The 22,077-nt window shown below is 38.0% G+C and overlaps 1 protein-coding gene across 7 annotated transcripts in view; it reads left to right on the top strand.

The window, feature by feature from the left end:
• The window catches only part of meis2a (Meis homeobox 2a), a 168,632-nt gene that overhangs the window by 6,123 nt on the left and 140,432 nt on the right, over nucleotides 1–22,077 (top strand). For all 7 annotated transcript variants that reach the window (XM_033988129.2, XM_033988130.2, XM_033988128.2 and 4 more), the window contains exon 7: nucleotides 20,472–20,586. In XM_033988129.2, the coding sequence (XP_033844020.1) occupies nucleotides 20,472–20,586 (115 nt within the window). The remainder of the gene's footprint in view (nucleotides 1–20,471; nucleotides 20,587–22,077) is intronic.

Here is a 22,077-nt window from a genome sequence, read left to right as displayed (position 1 = left end):
GCTATCAAATGACTATAAAAAGACACAGAACAGCTTTTAACTCAACTAAAACTCAATTTTTAGTCAGATAAGTTCAAATTGTGCGGATATAAAAAGTTATAATCAAGTATGTCATTGTCCAACCGCAAAAGTGAAATAAATGTGATCACTTTGTATGATACGTTTATAAAAGTACAAGAGCCAGTAAGTGTCATTTTGAGTTTTGCCCTGCTCACTGTGTTAATATAATATAATGAATTAACTATTTCTGGGTTTCTAATGATGTCACAACTTTCTATGGAGCTCAACTTGTTCATTTTTCCCATTCGCTTTTGGAAAAATTAAAATATTAAGAGTTCATGGGCATCTAAGCAGCTACGTGCTAACTAATATACATCACATGATTGTTTTAAACTCGAAAAGCACATTTAAAACACAAAATTTGGCAAAGCGTTTAAAAATGTTGCGGTTTATACAGTTTCAGAAGCAGATTTTTACATAAAGTTATAGATCTTTTGGCCATTAGTTACCGTAGAGCTGATTAACCCTGAGCTTTCAAACCTTTAATATACATTTTTTTCACTGTTGAGGCTGATAATGTTTAATGCAGATGAGGGCAGATAAAATGAATATTGTTGAAATAGCACATTTTAGGGTCTAATCTGATTTATTTTGACCTCAAGATCTGCGTATGCGATATATATCCGTACTGGAGCGAGACAATTTTTTCGCAAATCAAGGGAAAACAAACTATAACAGAGTCTTTAACGGTAAACAAAAACAGGTAAACAACTCATTTGCATTCGTTCAGTATTGACTTGGACAATATTGTGAAATGGATATGTGTAGAAATGAGCCATGGAGTTGTTTATGTTGGCCAGATTAGATAAAGCCTTTACCAGGAGGCAGATGGTGGAGCAGTTTTCCAGCCAAGTCCTTGTTTCTTTCACTGTCCACTGAATACTCGGGTAATTACAATTCAAAAATACACCAGAGTTGTCGAAAATCAGATACAAATCAATACTAAAATTATTATCGTTTTAGAGTTTGATGATTCTAAAAGAGCAGGGGACTGTGTAACTCTACGGGAGATTCAGCGTTTTTGCAGAAATGTTCAAACGTATGACCCACAAATGTTGAATCTTATTATTATTTGTTTGAGATTGACTCTATAAACCTGTCATATTAATTTTATGGCTTAAAGTCCTTTTAACATGACAAAAATAACGTTTTTGGGGTTGAAAATTGGCACCACTTTATGAAAAAAAAAAATCTTTTGCTTAGTTATACTGACAGAGAACACGTCGAACTTTGCGCCAGTTTTTGTTTCATGAAGATCGGCCCAGGAATCACAGAGATATTGACCATAAACCGCTGACGTCCACTGATCCGAAGGTTGCCGGTTCGAATCCCGCTCTTACACATGAATACTGTTGTTGTGTTCTTGGGCAAGACACTTAACCCACCTCGCTCCCCCAGTGTCTGCGTACACTAGGTATGGGTGCTTGAGCTGGACAAAAAGCCGGAGCGGTTTGGGAAGCAGTTTTGGAAATGAGGTTTTGCAAATGCGCTTATGTAAAGTTATGAAAAAGCGGTTGTTGTTGTTGTTGTCATAGTAACACCTGTAAAAAAATGATTGAATTTGAATTTTAAAATAGGCATTTCGGGATTATTTTTGTGAAGGTTTGAATACGTTTTGTGAGTGTGATAACTGCAAATTTGGATATGAAAAGTTGTGGAAAGGAACTGGAATCTTAGCTTAGACTTATAAAACAAACCAAAAATATGTTATGAATAAAGCTGACCTCGTTTTTTCCAAGTTGTTATAGTAGTACTTCCAATAATACATATAAAAAATGCTAAAAGTTGAAAAATATGTTTGCAAATTTATGAGTTGTTCGTATTCGTATTTGCACTTGAATGTAAAATGAATTAGACTATGTAACTATGGAAAAATGCAAAGTTAGGGGAAAAACGTTTGCGTTGCCATAGTTACGCCTGTAAAATTGAAAGGGACTGTAGATATGAAAATGTAGAGTTAAAAAAAATAGAAAATAAATTAAAAAAATAGACTGGACTGTTCCAAATCCACTAATATAAAATTTAAAATAATGTATTTCAGTTTTACCTTGAAAAAAAAAATAAAAATAAATAAACTATAGTATTTAAACCAGAATATACAATGTGTAAGTTTAAAAAAAAAAAATTGCACAAGTTCCATTGTGTAAGCTTACTGTATATGCTGTGAATTGGACGTAGACACTAAAATACGCTGATGTTATTTAAAGCCGTAGTAGGGAACTTTTAAAAATAGTCTAGTGAATGAGAGCGGACTGCGTGAGGAGGTTCACCAAATGTCTCCTAATTCTGGTCTATTTACTTTGGGACAGCTGCCATGTTGTATCTGAGGCTGTTTAGACTCCCTGCTCCCGGAAAGAAGAGAGGCCCGGGGAAAGTAGTAGTAGAAGTAGAAGTAGTAGTATTGGGGGTAGTAGTATTAGTAGTAGTAGATTAAATATTTGGTTACCTATGCCGGATTTTATGTTACTAAAACAGATTTTTATAAAGGTTTTGTAAATGACTGGAACAGAAGTAAACCAGGACCAAACCAGGACTAAACCAGGACCAAACAACAAACCTGACCAGGACTAAACCAGAATCAAACCAGGACAAAACGAGAACCATACCAGGACTAAAAAGAACCAGACGAGGACTAAAGCAGGACTAAACTGGTATTAAAGCAGGATTAAAGCGGGACTAAAGCAGAACTGAACCGGGACTAAACTGGGACTAAATCAGGACTAAATCAGGACTAAATCAGTACTAAACATGGACTAAACCAGTACTAAAGCAGGACTAAAGCAGGACTAAAGCAGGACTAAACCAGGACTAAAGCAGGACTAAAGCAGGACTAAAGCAGGACTAAAGCAGGACTAAAGCAGGACTAAACCAGGACTAAACCAGGACTAAAGCAGGACTAAACCAGGACTAAACCAGGTCTAAAGCAGGACTAAAGCAGGACTAAACCAGGTCTAAAGCAGGACTAAAGCAGGACTAAAGCAGGACTAAAGCAGGACTAAAGCAGGACTAAAGCAGGACTAAACCAGGACTAAACCAGGACTAAACCAGTACTAAAGCAGGACTAAAGCAGGACTAAAGCAGGACTGAAGCAGGACTAAACCAGGACTAAAGCAGGACTAAAGCAGGACTAAAGCAGGACTAAAGCAGGACTAAAGCAGGACTAAACCAGTACTAAACCAGGACTAAACCAGGACTAAAGCAGGACTAAAGCAGGACTAAACCAGGACTAAAGCAGGACTGAAGCAGGACTAAACCAGGACTAAACCAGGACTAAAGCAGGACTAAAGCAGGACTAAACCAGGACTAAACCAGTACTAAAGCAGGACTAAAGCAGGACTAAAGCAGGACTGAAGCAGGACTAAACCAGGACTAAAGCAGGACTAAAGCAGGACTAAAGCAGGACTAAAGCAGGACTAAAGCAGGACTAAAGCAGGACTAAACCAGGACTAAAGCAGGACTAAACCAGGACTAAACCAGGACTAAAGCAGGACTAAACCAGGACTAAAGCAGGACTAAAGCAGGACTAAAGCAGGACTAAAACAGGACTAAAGCAGGACTAAAGCAGGACTAAACCAGGACTAAACCAGGACTAAAGCAGGACTAAACCAGGACTAAACCAGGACTAAAGCAGGACTAAAGCAGGACTAAAGCAGGACTAAAGCAGGACTAAAGCAGGACTAAAGCAGGACTAAACCAGGACTAAACCAGGACTAAAGCAGGACTAAAGCAGGACTAAAGCAGGACTAAAACAGGACTAAAGCAGGACTAAAGCAGGACTAAACCAGGACTAAACCAGGACTAAAGCAGGACTAAACCAGGACTAAACCAGGACTAAAGCAGGACTAAAGCAGGACTAAAGCAGGACTAAAGCAGGACTAAAGTTGTGTAAAGGCTGAGCTCATCTCCATGTCTAATTGTGAGCAGGGCACATGCCTCAGATGTGTTTTGAATATTGGAAACAATGCAACACACTGCGTGCATTTCCCTGCCAAATGTGGGCCACAGCTCCTCTCCTTCTCCTCCTCTTTCTCTCTCTCTCTCTCTCCTTCTTTCACTCCCTCTCTTCCTCTTTTACTCCTTCTGTCCTCCTCTCACTCCCGCTATCCTTCTTTCTCTCCCTCTGTCCTTCTCTCCCTCTCTTACTCCTTCTCCTTTCACTCACTCTGCTTCTTTCTCTCCCTCTCTCCTTCTCTCACTCTTCTTTTGTCTTCCTCTCCTCCCTCTTTCCCTTTCTTCTTGTTTTTACCTCCTCTTCCTCTCTTCCTACCCTTTCACTTTCTCTTTCCTCCTTCTCTTCTCTTCATCTCCTCCTTTCCTCACTTTCTCTCTCTTCCTCCTTCTCTTTCCCTCATCTCCTCCTCCCCTCCCTCTCTCTGTGCCTTCCTTTCTTCTTTTCATCTCCTCCTCCCCCACTCTCTCTCTCTGTCTGTCCCCCCTTCTCCTCATCCTTTTCCTCTCTTCATGTCCTCCTCCCTCACTCCCTCTCTTCTCTTCCTCTCCTCCTTTTCTCTCTCTTTTTATTTTCTTATTTGACTTATCTCTCTATATATCATCCCTATGTCTTTTATTATGAATCCTATTGTGTCCCGGTTTGTCGTCTGATAGTTAGATATGCAAATGTATTTAGTTTTTCCTCTCTCTCTCCCTCTCTTTTTTCCCTCTTTGCTTTGACATGCATTTTTAATATACCGCCGTAGGCTATAACTCATTCTCTCTTTTCCTCTCTCTCTCTTTCTGGAGATGATGAGGAGAATCTTGGCAGAGGATTTGCTTATTTTTATTTTTTTTTCCTATTTAATTTGTTGAAAATTCCACCCCTCCTCTCTCCATCCCTCCATTCTTGTACCTGTCAGTAAGGCCGCAGTAATAACCAGCGCACTTGAATGCCTCTCTTGACTTGATGGGATTATGGTGCGTTCGAGGGCGAGTTGGAGAGTTGGTTTTTGTAGTGTCTGTCTGGGTCTGCTAACTACCCCAAACATGGAAGCCCACCCAAGGCCTGTTGCTATGGAAAAAGTTGTGTACTACTTACTACTGCTACTTATAAAAAAAAAAAAATAAAAAAAAATCAATAACCAAAAAAAACCCATAATAGTAATAATAATAATAATAATAATAATAATAATAATAATAATAATAATAATAATAATAATGAAAAAAATATTTAAAAAAAAGTTTAAGACAGGAATATGTGACTCTTCACATATAATATCTATATAATATCCCTTTTTGCATAGAATCCTATGGTGATTAAATACAACTACTCTTAAGGCAAGGATAAAAAATATACAAAACTAAAAGAAAAAATCAGAAATAGTTAAATTATTGACAATATTTTTGGGAATATTTCTAAAAAATGTTATTATTATTATTATTATTATTATTATTATTATTATTATTATTATTATTATTATTATTATTATTATTATGTATTTATTTTTATCCTCAGTTAATCCCTTTTCGACTTAAACCACCTACAACTGAAACAAAGTAAAATACCAGTGGTGGAATATTTGCACTCAAGTTGCACAAGTACATGACTAAAAACTTACTAAATTACAACTATAAGTACTGCATGAAAAGTACGTATGAAATATTCTGCTCAACGTACTAGCTACTGTACAATTGGTATATAATATGTCATATGTACTCAATAAGTACCATTACCCCTGACTTGAGTATTTGTAATTAGTTACTTTACATTGACCTATATATAGATACAACAAAACTAGTCAGAATTACTCACGATTCTAAATTCCAATCCTGACTCCATGTTTTTTCCGTGTGGAGCGTTACAAACGAGTCAGAAACGTGTTTTTTTTTCCTTGTCGTTCTAATTACTGTACAAAAATCCCGTCTCCCGCGCTACATCCAATTAACCAGGCAAATAGAATTAACACTGTCGAATATTATCTGCTGCCAGAATGAGCTTTTGTGTTAGCTGCCTACGCTCTGTTAGCCTAGCGTAGCGTTCTCTTTCATGTACATGGGAGTTGTTTGGGAATTCTGCTCTCTGTATTGCACCATTCCCAAGTTTGTGGTGGAGAATTTGTGTGGGATTGGGAAATGTGTTTTTAATAGGCATTTGTGTTGTATTGTAGATTCTTAGAAAATCCAGACTAAATACGAGTCAGGTTTGTGGAGATGCAAGCCTAGTAAGGATGCATACTTTTGAGATTTTCAGTTTTTCAGTGCAATATAGATCAGATGCCCTTCCAGATCCAACATATGGCGTGCTCTTTCATGTACATGGGAGTTGTTTGGGAATTCTGCTATTTGGATTGCACCATTCCCAAGTTTGTGGTTGGGAACTTGTGTGGGATTTGGAAATGTTTCTTAGAAAATCCAGGCCAAATAAGAGTAAGGTTTGTGAAAATGCAAGCCCAGTAAGGAAGCATGTTTTGTAGTTTTTCAAGTTTTCCAGTGCGGTAAAAACATTCAGAATAAGTAGGCCGTACTATTAATTATTAGTTTGGGAATTCTGCTCACTGGTTGCACATCCAAACTTTCCAAAGAAATTTGTTATTGGGAATTTGTGTGAGATTTGCAGGTCACATCCAGGGTTTAACTCATGTTTTAGTTTGTCTGGGTCTAACTACTGCAATTACTGCTATTTCTAGGCCTACGACTACGACTACTACTTCTACTGTACTAGGCATGCTTGGTAGTGCTAATGCTACAATTACTTTACTACAACTATTTCTACTGCTACTAGTACTATTGCTGTTGCTAGCTTCTTGTATCGTAGGCCTACCTATTGTTTAGCTTTGCACTTTCCGCTGGATTAGCTGCTAGCATACACATAATCTTTGACTCCTAATTATGGCTAGTTTACGGGAACTCCGCTAGCTCTTTATTTTCCATATTTTATGGTTTATTTTGTTGTGTTTGTGTGACTGAACTTTATCAGACCCACGGGACTTGTGACAAAATGCTTCCCAAGTTTGTTGTTGGGAATTTGGGTGGGATTTGTGAGTCCCGGCCTGGGATTAAGTCTTGTTTTCGGGGAGCGCTGGTGAAGACACAGGGGACGGATAGTTGCCACGGTAGCTTATCTTTCCTCGTGTTGCCTGCTGGGGAAGAAGGAAGTATTACACAATGTTTACATAGAATATGACGTTATGGTACGATACAGACAAAAGTATGAGTATATTCAGCCGTGGATATAGTATTTAATGTTGTTACTTAAGTAAAAGTACAGATACAGAAGTAAAAAGTTACTCAAGACTAAGTAAAAGAATCACATGGAAAAGTCTACTTAAGTAAAAGTATTTAACTTAAACGTTTAAAAATGTACTTTAAGAGTAAAAAGTAAAAGTATTTCACACAAATGTAGTGATATTGATTAAAATACATACATATTTTGGTCAACAGTAACAATACGAACGAATGTCTTAATTTTTCTTATGAATTTTGTGTATTTAAGCTTCAACTCGAAAACTTTAGTCAGAATGAAAAATAACCCAACTCAAATCATATGAAAAGTACTTTTTACTTTTCAGTCCAGTTCAAAAATGGAATGGAGTAGAAAGTACAGATACTGCTCTCAAATGGAGTGAAGTAAAAGCAACAAGTATCCACTGTAAAGTGTAAGCACAGATACCTAAAAATCCTACTTAAATACAATACTTTACCACTTGCACTTCGTTACCTTCTTCCACTTGTTATATTTAATTAAACATCTTTACTAGTGAGATTTTCATGGAAGAAATCAGGGATGCTACTTCTTAAACATGTATTGCTGTTATTTTTACACGTCTTAAACAAAATTAAACTTGAATTATGAATCGGTAACTGTATAAAAACACATTCACGCCTTTAAGTTCCTATACTATGCTATTTTCTGATCTATGTTATAATACAAAAAACATACCTGAAGTTGTGTTTTGTTTCATTCACACACATTTAACACACATATTTTGTCATTTCTTATCACTTTTTTGGGCAGTGTTTACTAAAGTGTGCACTGTCACCATGGCAACTGCATCTGCAACCATATACACATACAGTATCCTACATGTGTGGCGTCGCTGGCAGGATCTGTATCTCTATTTAGCAGCCATATTGGACCGATACCGCACACTCTCACTTGGAGCTTTACCCACAATGCCTTGCTTTTAAGAGGTCTCGTGTACGTGGGCCTGTAAAGCAGGTAGTAAACAGGGTTACTACTATTCCCTTTTAAAGCTAGAGTACATAAAGAGTGGTTTTAACACGGCTATCAAATATATTATCTATGGGAATTTCACATTGGTTGTATTGTAGATGCTTGGAACATTTTCGTTTTTTCCAAGTAGCTTCTAATATAAAATGATAAAACTTCAAAGTGCCCAACTAAAACATACACAGAAGTTTGTATTAATGTTATAAAAGAGGCGTGCACGATTTCTTTCTAGGTATTTCCTCCATAGCCGCCGCTGTATATCGATTAGCGTCTGATTTTCAATACTTTTCGACAATCCTATTCCAGACGGGAGACGGGTACCAGCTCCTTCGCCGCAGAAGTTACACAGTTTGTATTATTTTTATCATGAAATCTCTACGTTAAATCCGAACTCATCGCCGTAAGTCCTGACAGAATCAATATAAACAAGTGTCTGTCCCAACCTGCTCGTATGAATTATTAGCTGTTAAACTGAGGCGTTTTTATATTGCGGTTATAATTGAGGGTTTGTAAATATGCAGTCGTTACATTCTCCTACACTCCTTGAACGCACCTCTATGTAATTACCCTCACATGCGGAGCGCCGTGTGTGCCGTGATGTGTTTGGGAATGTCAATTTACAGATGATTTATGGCCGCGCAGTTGTTTTCAGCTTTTTTTTTTTTTTGTGTGTGTTGTGTCAGCGGTTTTGCCTTGTCGCGCTCCTCGCTGTAACATAAAAACGTACGGGCAGATATAATACTACTACTACTACTACTACTACTACTACTACTACTACTACTGCTACTCCTACTACTAGTGCTACACCTACTACTACTACTACTACTGTCCTGCTGTATCAATGATGCTCTATTTTGTATCTTTCTTTGTTTCTAATACAACTGTGAGTATGGTATAACTACTACTATTACTACTACTATTGCTACTACTACTGCTACTACATATGGCACTACTACGATTACAGCAACTGCTTTTGCTCCTATGGCATATACCATTATCAGTGGTACTGCATTTTGTATCTTTCTTTCTTTTTTTTCTTTCTTTCTATGACTACCACTATTATTTCTACTGCTACTTCTACTATTATTTGTACTACTACGACAACTACTACTACTACTACTACTACTAAAAGTGCTGCTGCTCCCGCTATACTTAATACCAATATCAGTGGTACTCTATTTGGCATCTTTATTTCTTTCTTTCTAATACAACTATAAGCATGGTATGACTACTACTACTACTACTACTACTACTACTACTGCTACATTACTACTACTATGTGGCACTAGTACTATTACAGCAAATACTTCTGCGACTATGACTAATACCAGTATCAGTGGTACCCTATTTTGTTTCTTTCATTCTAATACTACTATGAGTATGACTGCTACTACCACTACTACTACTGCTACTGCTACTACTATTACTACTACTACTACAAATGACACTACTACTACTATCACAACTGCAGCTGCTCCTGCCGTGTGACTAATACCAATATCAGTGTTTGTCTGTTTTGTATCTTTCTAACTTTTCTTTCCAATACTACTATGAGTATGAGTACTACTGCTACTACAACTACACTACTTCTTTGCATACCAGAACCACACTTGATTTGTTTTAAATATATAGATTAATTTAACCTATTTAAAAAAAAAAAATATTCAAAATGTGATGAGTTGACTGTGGAATTTTCACTTTACTTGTAAATGTTTTTCCACTCGTAGAAATGATTTAACTTTTATTTATTTTGTGTTTATATATTGTGTTGTGTTGGTGTTTTTCATGGCTCCTCACCGTCAGTGACAAACATGAGCCCAGACAGGTACTCCCCCTCTCACCTCCCCTTCTCCCTCTATCTTTCATCTTCTTCTCCTCTCCTCTCTCTCCTCTTTCCCCCAACCCTCCCTCTTCTCTATCCTCTCTTACTCTCTTTTCCCTCCCTCCCTTCTCTTTCCCCCTACTCTCAATCTCCTCTCTCCCCTCTCTTTCCTCTCTCCCTCTCTCCTCTGTCCCCCTACCCTCCTCTCTCTTCTCTTTCTCTCTTCTCTTCCTCTCTTCTCCGCCCGCCATCTCTTTTCTCCTCTCTTTCTCTCTCCTCTTTCCCTTTCTCCTCTGTCCCCCCACCCTCCCCTCTCCTCTCTTCCTCTCCTCTCTCCCTGTCTCCTCTCTCTTCTCTCCCTCTCTCCTCTCTCCCTCTCTCTTCTCTCCTCTTACCCTCCCTCTCTCCTCTTACTCTCCCTCCTCTTCTTTTCCGGAGGGATTTGAAGGAAATTCAATGATGGAGTTAAATGAATTTGATTGTGGATTCCTGCAGGGAGAACAGGGGATGAGGCGGAGGAGAGGAGAGGTGGAGGAGTGGGCAGGTGTTAGGAATGATGAATTGCTTCTTCAAACCGTAGTAAGATTACTCAAGAAGAAGTCAAAGTACTACTACTGCAATTACTGTAACTTTTATCAGGAATACCTTATCATAAAACGTTTATTACATATGTCTACTACTGCTACTGGCTCTGCTGCTGCTATATATCCTCCTCCATACTGCTACTACTACTACTACTACTATTACTACTACTACTACTACTAGTACTACTACTACTACTACTACTACTACTACTACTACCACGACTACAACTATTTTTGGTATCACTGCTTTGCCGGTAGTGCTGCTACTATTTCTATACATTACATATTGCTACTACTACTAATACTACTATCACTATTAGTACTTCAACTACTATTACTACTACTACGACTTCTATCACTATTACTACTACCTATTACTATTACTACTACTGCTAACTCTGCTGCTGCTATTTCTTTATATCCATCTCTCTACTGCTAATACAACCACTGCTACTTCTATTACTACTACTACTACCACTACTACTATTGCTAGGGCTGGTGTACTACGTGGTAACTACTGGTACTACTGGTATTGATTGTACTGCTAATGCTATTGCTATCTTCCATTTGCTTATACCACCACCACTACTACTACTACTACTACTACTACTACTTCTACTACTTCTGGTATCACTGCTTTGATGGTAGTGCTGCTACTATTTCTATACATTACATATTGCTACTACTACTAATACTACTATGCCTATCACTATTAGTACCTTTTCTACTACGACTTCTATCACTATTGCTACTATTACTACTACTGCTAATTTTGCTGCTGATATTTCTTTATATCCTTTTCTCTTTTGCTACTACAACCACTACAACTTCTATTACTACTACCACTACTACTATTACTAGGGCTAGGGTACTACTACTACTACGCGGCAACTACTACTGCTAATGCTTGTACTGCTATTGCTATTGCTATATTCCATTCCCTTTTACCACCACTGTTAATACTACTACTACTACTACTACTACTACTACTACTACTACTACTAATACTACTACTACTACTACTATATTGCAAACCAGGGACACAAAAAACAGTCCACTTTGCTTTTTGTATTTTTTCTTCCTTAATTTCTCCAAGTTTGATAAGATTAACCAGATTTTTCGAGCATTTGTTGGTTATTTTCTAATCAGTTGAATTAAAAGCGTATTAAACGAGTCAACAATTGCAAATATTTAAACTACTTTAATGGCAAATACTTTAAAACCATTACATTTGATTAGGTTTAGCTTATCATGCTATTAGGCTAATTACTGAACATCCATTTTTTTATTTTTTTTTGCATAAATAAAGTTTTTCCTTACACCTTTGCTTACCCATTACAATCCCTACAGTCTGCGCGTTTCCTTCCTCATTCCCTTCCCTCTTATATTGCCTCTCCCGGACCCCCTCCCTCTTTCCCACCTCCCTGGGAATTCTCGTGGAAATTCAATGACGCCGCTAAATCAATTTTATTCCGAATTCCCGAGGACGCGGTGAGACTGTGCCGGCCAGGTGTTGGTAAATGCGAGCCGGGGGACTTAGCGCTATTGCTTGCTCCTCTCTGGTGGCTTTTTTTTTTTTGCACTATCTGGCAACCTCTCTCCTCTGCCCATATTGCCGACTCCTTTTATATTAATTACATCTTGTATTATGGGATGTGGCTTGCTCGCCCTGGCCAATAGAAAAGCCCGTCCCTGGAGACCTCGCTTCTTTTGTATCTATCCCTGACATCTTGTAGCCGCTGTTTTGCGGCGCACTTTTAACACAATTAGCAGCTAGCTTACGCGGAATCTTTGGTTCTTAATTATAGCTAGCTTTAGGGAATACTACTGCCGCTGCTGCCACGGTGACTATTACTACGTCTTTTTATTAGCCCTATACTATGTCTATTACTAGGCTACTACTACAACTACTGCAACAACTGTTACTACTATTAACTTACCATGACTACTAAGCTTCTACTTCTACTACTGCCTCTATTTCCACTAGTACTATTACTACTACTACTTTTACTACTGTTACTTCCTGTATTTACTCCAATCTTGTACATTGTACTACCACTATTGCTGCTAGTACTACTGCTATTGCTACTACACTGTAGGCCTGTTTCCTTTTATTGTCTTGTACACCTGTCTTATAACTACTAATACTGCAATTACATTTATGACTACTACTACTACTACTGCTACTACTATGACTACAGCTGCTACCACTTCTACTAGGCCTACTGCTACTACTACTACTACGACTACTAGCCATGTCTTTACCACAAGCTTTCCTTGCTAGTATTACTACTACTATACTATATACTTCTACTGCTACTAATAATATTGCTTCTTACAGTTACAACAATGATTACTACTACTATTATGAGGCATATATTCCACTACCATAAGGTCTCCTTCAAGAATTATAAATACAACTACTTCTACTGCTACTACTATTTACAACCACAACACAATGACCACAGCTAGTACTATAATTATCACTGCATACTAAACCTACCTATTCTCCTGCTACTACTATTACTATTGCAACTACTACTTCTAGGCCTACTATTACTACTTCTACTAGGCCTACAACTATTACTACTTCTACTAGGCCTATCTCTCTCTACCACAAGCTTTCCTTGCTAGTAGAACTATTACTAAACTATATACTTCTACTGCTACTACTATGACTTCTGCTACCACCACTACTTCTAACAGGTTTACTACTACTACTACTACTACTACTACTACTATTATGAGGCCTTACCATAAGCTGTCCTTCCTCGTATTTCTACTGTGGCTACTACTACTGTTACTACTATGACTATCGCTGCATACTACTAGGCCTATACTCCTGCTACTACTGTTACTATTGCAACTACTACTACTTCTAGGCCTACTATTACTACTTTTCTATCTACCTATCTGCCTCTACCACAAGCTTCTCTTGCTAGTTCTACTATTACTATTACAACTACTTTTACTGCTACTAGTAGTATAGCTGCTTGTACTTAAACTTCTATCACTACTACAAGCGTCTTTTACATCCACTCCTGTCTCGTAGGCCTACCTATTGTTTAGCTTTGCACTTTCCGCCGGATTAGCTGCTAGCATACACACAATCTTTGACTCCTAATTACGGCTAGCTTACGGGAACGGCGCTAGCTCTTTATTTTTCGCATTTTGTGTCGTTTTGTGGTTTATTTTGTTGTGTTTGGGTGACTGTTTGAACTTTATCAGACCCACGGGGCTTGTGACAAAACGCTCCTGTTGTCTTGGCAGCGTCTGCGGTTGCTCCCTCCTTGTGCTCAGAGAGAGAAACGTTAAATAATTCATGGGGAGGGGAGGCGGTTGCTTTTGTAGCCGTGTGGAGCGGGCGAAGTTGCGGTGCGGTAATGTGTGTTTGAACAAGGCTTACACGCAGACGGGGAGACCTGGGTTGTGTTATGGTGGAAACGGAGATGCAACGGAATACACAATGATGAAATGCAATTTGAATAGGCACAATTAGCATAAACACAGGCCGCCATTGTTGTTTGTAATTAAATGAAATCTTGTTCTGTGTAAAATCAAATATCTGAGATTCTTGTGTTAGTTTAGACATTCAGATTTCTTATCTTAAGTGTGAACTAAGATATGAACCAACCACATTATTTTAAATCTAGGCTCATGTAGTAATAGGCTCATGTCTCGTTAAAATACTACAGTTTTATTATTTGGCTGGTTCAAAATGACTCATTGTGCATTTCATTAAAATGTCCCAGTGCCTACATGTTGCAAAAGTACTTCTTGCTCTTATAAACTGAAGCACTAACAGTTGGTAACATAGTTGTGATGTTATAGTAGTAGTAGTATGTAAGTTATTGTAGTAGTACTACTAGTGGAAGGCTAGTAACAGTACTACTGCTACAACAACTACTACTACTACTACTACTACTACTACTGTTACTACTACTACTGCTACAACAACTGCTACTACTACTACTGTTACTACTACTACTGCTACTACCATTACTACTACTCCTATTACTATTACTACTATTACTACTGCTACTACTGTTACTACTACTACTGCTACTACCATTACTACTACTCCTATTACTATTACTACTACTACTACTACTACTACTACTACTACTGTTACTACTACTATTGCTACTACCATTACTACTACTCCTATTACTATTACTACTACTACTACTACTGTTACTACTACTACTGCTACTACCATTACTACTACTCCTATTTCTATTACTACTACTACTACTACTACTACTACTACTACTGCTACTATTGCTACTACTACTACTACTACTACTATTATTACTGCTATTGTTACTACTACTACCCTGACTGCTATGATTGTGGCTGTATATTTTGTAGTACTTATGACAGTGGTAATGATAGTTGTGAGAGTAGGTGTGTAGAGTTGTAGTAGTACTTGTAGTAGAAGGCTATTAATAGTACTACTACAACAATAGTTAGAGCAACATGTTTTATAGTAATAGTTGTGGCAGTGGTAATGATAGTAGTAGTGTGTAAGAGTTGCCGTAGGCTAGTAGTAATGTTAGAATATAATCTATAAACAGTAACACACACAATTATGGCAGAAATACTCGGCACTACAGCTATTAAAACACATTTTTGCGTATGAATAATCTCCGTCTGTCTCGTAGTGTCTCGTAGTGTCTTCTTGTTGTATTAAATCGCCCTGTACTTTTTGCCCCGTCGCCTCTCCAGTACATGTGCACATACGAACATTAAACCAGGGTCTAGCAAATCACTGCCAAACGTCCCTCTCCTCTCCCCCATTAGCCGAGGTGTCTTTGAATTTAATTTAGTGGCGGCGCTATTAAAAATGACACATTACCCCACAATGATAGCTGAATGAAGTCCTATCGATCGCTGCTGCATTAAAACTGGAGCTGGTGGCTAGAGCTGGCAGCACTGAGGGAGGGAGAGAGGGAGAGACTGTTATTCTAAGGATAGCAATGGGTTTGTTTTGTTAACAGCGAGTATTGGAAGTACTACTACTACTACAGCTGCTGCTTCGACTACTAGTACAATGACTGCTACTGGAGTTACAGCTGGTATTTTGTTCTACTATAGCAGTGGTTTTGATGTTCATAGAGTTAACATATTAGAAATTAGTACTTAATACTACTACTGATGCTGCTGCTGCTACTACTACTACTACCACTACTACTTCTACTACTTCTACTACTTCTACTACTTCTTCTTGAGCTGTAATTACTATTTTTTTCTACTATAACTGTGGTTTTGATGTCCAAATAATTAACATATTAGAACTTAGTATTTACTTCTACTACGGTTGCTCCTACTACTACTGCTACTACTACTGGCACTACTATTACTACTCCTACTTAATACTAGCCTACTATTACTCCTACTTTTACTATTACTTTTGATGTCTGAAGAAATAACATATTAACATATTAGAACATACTACTGTATTACTATTATTACTGCTAGTACTGCTACTATTACTATTACTGGTACTACTAGGACTGCTACTACTACTTCTACTACTCCTACTGAAGCTACAATTGGTATTTTTTCTACTACAGCAGTGATTTTGATGTCCAAAGATTTAACATATTGACATATTAGAACTACTGTATTACTACTACTACTACAACTACTACTAATACTACTACAACTACTGGTACTGCTATTACTACTAATACTATTACTACTTACCACTAACCTACTATTATTACTGCTGGTATTATTACTACATACAGTTTTGCTTTGTAAAGATGACTTAAGTATTTTGAGTTGTGTGTAATTATTATAGTTGTGTTTTTGTCACATGATTTATGGCTGTAGTCCTGACGTGATTTATGGTCATGAGAACTCGCTGTAATTTAGACGTGAACAACAAAACCACATTCAAAAACTTGGAATTGAAATGATCGGGTCTTAAAGATAATCCTTAAAATAAGAAAATTCCAAAATTGAATCATATTATTTTAGAAATGTATGAGAGAAGTAACAGTATTTGCTCTTTGTAGGTGAACAAGTCTCCTGAAAGAGTAGTGGTAGTAGTAGCAGCTGTAGTAGTAGTAGTAGTATTAGATTTGTGGATAAGGCAATCTTTTGTTCTAAAAATCCTAAACTTACTCATGTTTATTTTTGGCACATTTCCTTGATCTCTACAGTCGCCCACTAACCAAAAGGTTCGGAGTTGGATTCCTATAATTTCGCAAAGAAAGTTTTTTTTTTCTTGGTGACATTTGGCAAGACTCTTGCGTACTCTTGAAATTTTCTTTGCGGATGCCGTTAGGGAACTTTCAAATGTATTTTTCTCACTGTCTGCTACATCTACTACTAATAATACTACTAATACTACTACTACTAATATTACTACTGCTATAATGTTTTACTACACTACTAAAACTACTACTTCCGCTAATAAGTTACTCATCTGTATTTCTTCCTATCTTGTAGATTGTAGGCCCGCTACCAGTACTACAACTGCTACTACTACTACTACTACTACTATTACTACTACTACTGCCATTGCTTCTTCAGTATCGGCCTATGTCTTCCATTATCTTGTAGTCCCGCCTTACTAAAACTACTACATTAAGCCTTCAAGTACGCCTCCAACTATTACTCCAACCACTACTAGGCCAAAGTTTTGCAAAGAACACCAAGCGTCTCCCATGGGTGCTCTATCCTTTGCCCCGCGTTCTGCCCGGCGGCTGAAGTCTTTCATGTGCGGGGATCACCCATGGGTGCCACTCCAGATCAGCTGTGCAGCGCATGGCAACCAAATGAAAGGCCCGGGACCAGAGTGGAGAGGTCTGGAGGAGTCTGGAGGAGTCTGTAGTACCAGGGGACAATAGCGGAGAGGTGGAATCGCGCTCTCAACCTAAGTGCCCCCATTGTGAAGAAGAAGTGAAGTGGGCAGAGCAGTCAACCACTCGGGTTTTTGTGCGTAAATATTTGCCGTTTCAGTGTCTAAATATAATGCTATAGTGATGGTGGTTTTGTTTGGATTATTTGAATAGTTGAATTAAAATAAAATACAAAATATACAGTATGGTACAGTATAAAACAGCAGTGCAAATCTGTTGAAAGCCACAATATGTAACATTTATGCCAAAAAGAGACAAAAATAGAAGTATGCTTTTCATTTCTGTTGCGTTTATTGCGCTGAAAAATGTGATATCGCATCTGTTCTTACTGTGAGCGGGCTTGCCTCTCCACAAACCTGACTCATATTTGACTTGGAGGAGGGCCTACTCTGGCTGGTTTCCATGGAAATGTTGATCCTTTGGCTATAATCTTCCGCAGTATGGCTTAAAACGTGTCTATCTCTGTGAATGTTCTGAAGCATGGTTTTAACTTTGTATTGGTGTAGTGCCACTTCCAGAAAGTTACATACTGTGCCTTTTTAAGTGACAGGTGTTCACGAGTTCAGTGGAAGCAGGTGCGTGCGAGTGGAGGTACTTTCAAATTAAAATGAAATCTGTTGTCAAAATACATCTAAACTAGAATCAAGACTAAGTTTGAAGTCGTTAGCTAGTTAAGTTATAATAATATGCTAATAATAATATGAGGTCTGGGTAAACATGGCTGGTCTTTACAGTTTTCCAAGGTTCTTTTCAATTTAGGATTTTTAGGAATTCCCTCCTGCCTTGATATCCCCTGGCAAACTTTTACCGGATATTGGTGGGCTAAATGACCACAGATATTACAGTAAGCTGCTTATGTAGCAGCCTTCTCCGTTGTGGCTCTTTTTTGGCACTATTTGACTAAAAGTGGTACAAAAAAATAACTTGTTGGCCTGTGCTGTGCATGGGGGGGAAAGACCCTCAGAGGGACTGGAGAAGTGGGCTGAGGTTTGTGGCTAGCCCTGGTGTGCTGCTAGCTAGCGCGTGTTTGTTTAGCTTGGTTTCAACTCAAGCCTCCCCAGACAACGCTAGCAGCTAACGTTAGCCAACATGTTGTCATCAAACTCAGGTGATATGCCATATTGAGGTAGATCAACATAATGGTATATCTGCGTAATCCCTCAGCAAACTCGGACTAAACCTGGTCTAGTCCAGGTTTAGTCCGAGTTTAGTCCCAATTTTACGTTTATTCCTGTGCTAGTCTTGGATTAGTTCTTGTTGGTCCAGTCCTGGTTTAGCCCAGCTGGTTTAAATCTTTAATAGTCATAGTTTAGATCTGTTTTAATAAAAATTTTCTATATAATATCATCATTACAAACTGACTGTATGAAGTATTGAGATCTGTCCACTCATAGAACCAGGGTTACACTATAACCTGAACGTTTAATCCTGGTTTAGCCCTGGTTTAGTTCTGGTCTAGTCCAGGTTTATCTTATTTGTTTTGATGGATTAGGAGTAGTAAGAAGTCCAGTGACGTACAGCGGTTGTCCGTGGGTTCGAAAAGCCAAAGGAAATTCCACCTCAGCCTCCTCTGATAAAGGTTTTCCTGTGCAGTAGAAAACGCAGAGTACCTTGTGTGTGGAGAGGGGAGACAGAAATGTAGCAGTATTGGCTCAGGAAAAAGTTTAACTGCAAGAGTTCTCACAACGTATGGAAAAAGTCTGCGAATGGGGCAAGTCCATGAGCTGTTGTTTTTAGTAATTTTGTGTGTCACGTAAAAATTATCTATCACTTACAGGTGTTTTTACTGCTTATAAATACCTTCAAAACTTGAACTTGGCCTGGAGGTACGACCTTCTTGTCTCAGCGATGACTGATTATTATAAAGGCACCTGATTTAACTGTCTTTGTAATAGTTCAAAGTTATTCCTCACTTTCCTAGCATCTCAAGTTTATAATCGCTTTTCACAACTTTCAAAGACGACAGCGGATGTTGTGGTCGCTGTAATGCTAGCTAACAACTAGCATGCTACCAACGCACTTCCTTCTTTTCAGAGAATGAAGCGCTTTATAATTATATGCAGCACTTTAAAATTAGTCCTCAATTATTCCTCACTTTCCCAGCGTCTTAAGTGCATAAGCGTTTTTCGCAACTTTCAAAGACCAGAGTCGATATTTACCGTCGCAGTAATGCTGCCTAACAACTAGTATGCTAACAGTGCACTTCCTTATTCTCAGAGGATGAAACGCTTTATAATTATATACAGACACGACGGTCTCATTTTGACCTTAAGAATTGCTTATACAATATCTATACTGGAACAAGAAAGATTTTGCTTAAAAACAGGTTCACTTTAATGGCATAGATTGCAACATTCCAGGCACAGCAATAACATCTCTAAAAGTCAAAACAAGTTATGCAGGTTTCGCAGTGCACCTTTAAAGAGGGGGGTATTACGCAAAATCTCGCAAACAGCGTTATTCCCTCATCAAAAACATGTAATCCGTGCATGTTTCAGTAAGTTAGCAATCTCTCTCAGGCCCTAATCGAAACCTCCTTAAGGTCCGCTGTAAGATTCTGTGCAAAGCTCCGCCCACAAGCCTATGTCACCCAGGCTCCCACATGACAATTCTCTATAAATACACAAAAATATGATACAAAATGTACACAACAACTTCACAAACCTGATGTGATGTGCAGTAGTTTCATTAGCAGGATGCATGTTGATTGTGTTGTGATAGTGCTCTGAAGGGGGAGTGACTTAGTGTGTGCGGCACTAAGAGCATCAAAAGTGAAAGTGATTCTGATAAAACATGTTAATGTGTTGTTTTGGGCAACTGTAGCATTTACAATAAAAGGCAACATGGTGATCTAAATCTTATGCCTTAGCAGTTAATACCCCTTAGAAGTAAAACACCTCGTCTTTAATAAAAACCTGACCACTCAATGACAAGCCTAACTCACCTCTCTTCGTCTCTTGTCCAATCAGAACCCGGCCTCGTGGAGAGACCATGACGACGCCACCTCCACGCACTCAGCGGGCACCCCGGGGCCCTCCAGCGGGGGCCATGCCTCCCAGAGCGGCGACAACAGCAGTGAGCAAGGTGAGCCAGGACAGAAACTAAGGGCATGTGGAAGCGCATACAGACCACCCCATACCCATCCTCCACCCATTCACCTCCCTATCCTGTTAAATGGTAGACTTCAGTTTAAAGTGCATATGACAGGTTTTAATAATTCCGACTTCGGTTTGGTGGGATAGTACCTGTGGTCAATATTTACTATAGTTTTACAGTTTTACAAAAATACAGGAAGTAGTGCTGAGTTCTACAACAGAATAACTCTACCTATGTCATCAACACGGTGCATTCAATCCAAAATACAATTGATGTGCATTTCGAACACATTTTCCTGAAAGTTTAAACAAAATAAAGATGTTGGAATATATTTTTTATTAGCGTAATCCTAACTGGCCCAGGTTTACATTATGGTTCTTGCGTAACAATTAGAAAATGACCTGTACGTATATCAGATCTGCTGCCCATGTACAACCCAGAAGTAACATTTTTGAAGTCACCAAAATGAAAAAAGCTAGATTTTTTGTAAAAATTTAAATATAATCATGTTAACTTAGTAGTAGTAGCAGTAGTAGTAGTGGTAGTAATAGTAGTAGTAGTAGTAGTAGTAGTAGTAGTAGTAGTAGTAGTAGTAGTAGTAGTCCAACTTGTCATATGCACTTTATTAACCTTTTTCTACAATCTGGAAATGATTATTTTTGGTTTGGAATTCTTTAGAGAAGATATTTGATTGGTTGCTTTATTGCATAGGCCCATTGTTGTACGTTCACTCACACAGTTATAATTGTAGTACCTTGAAGAGGCTTTTAACAAAAACGAAAAAAAAAAAAAAAACAGTTGAAAATGTGGGTTTTTAGTTATGTAGAGATTGTTCAAATTTCAGATCAAATTCTCTAACATAATTGAGATACATTGGTAAATTGTATGTTGCTCTATTTGATTGGGTAGAAAAGTTGATGACTTTGTTGTTTTTTTGTACCATTTTTGAAAGTTTGGCTTTTTCAATTCTATATAACACCACATAATCATATTGCTTGAGTAGACATCATTTTGCGTAATATACTTTCTTCCAATTTCTCTTTTAACTTGGTGTTTACAACTTGAATCAATTCAATTTTCATTTTTGGTGAGCTTACGCTTCCAATTTCTCTTTTAACTTGGTGTTTACAACTTGAATCAATTCAATTTTCATATTTGGTGAGCTTACGGAATATTGGTTGTGTTTAATATGTTTCCTCACAGTACTCCTCCTGTAGTACAATAACGGTGATTCATAATTAAATTACTAATACTGCCTGAACATGTTAAGGTTAGCATTAGCATATCAGCAAATAGCATTAGCGTTTACATTCAGGTGTGCCATAATATGCGTCATCTGGAAAACCCACCTCGGCCAAATCTAAATGTAATAGATGTTAGCTAGTCCTTCCGTTTGAAATTGGATTAGCTTGTATTTTGACTGGCGGCCATGACGGTCTCACCTATAAAGATCCATACTCCCCGAAGGTTTGCTATTTT

The sequence above is a fragment of the Periophthalmus magnuspinnatus genome, chromosome 22, assembly GCF_009829125.3.
Source record: "Periophthalmus magnuspinnatus isolate fPerMag1 chromosome 22, fPerMag1.2.pri, whole genome shotgun sequence".
Classification (NCBI taxonomy): domain Eukaryota; kingdom Metazoa; phylum Chordata; class Actinopteri; order Gobiiformes; family Gobiidae; genus Periophthalmus; species Periophthalmus magnuspinnatus.
This window is presented reverse-complemented; position numbering and strand designations above follow the sequence as displayed.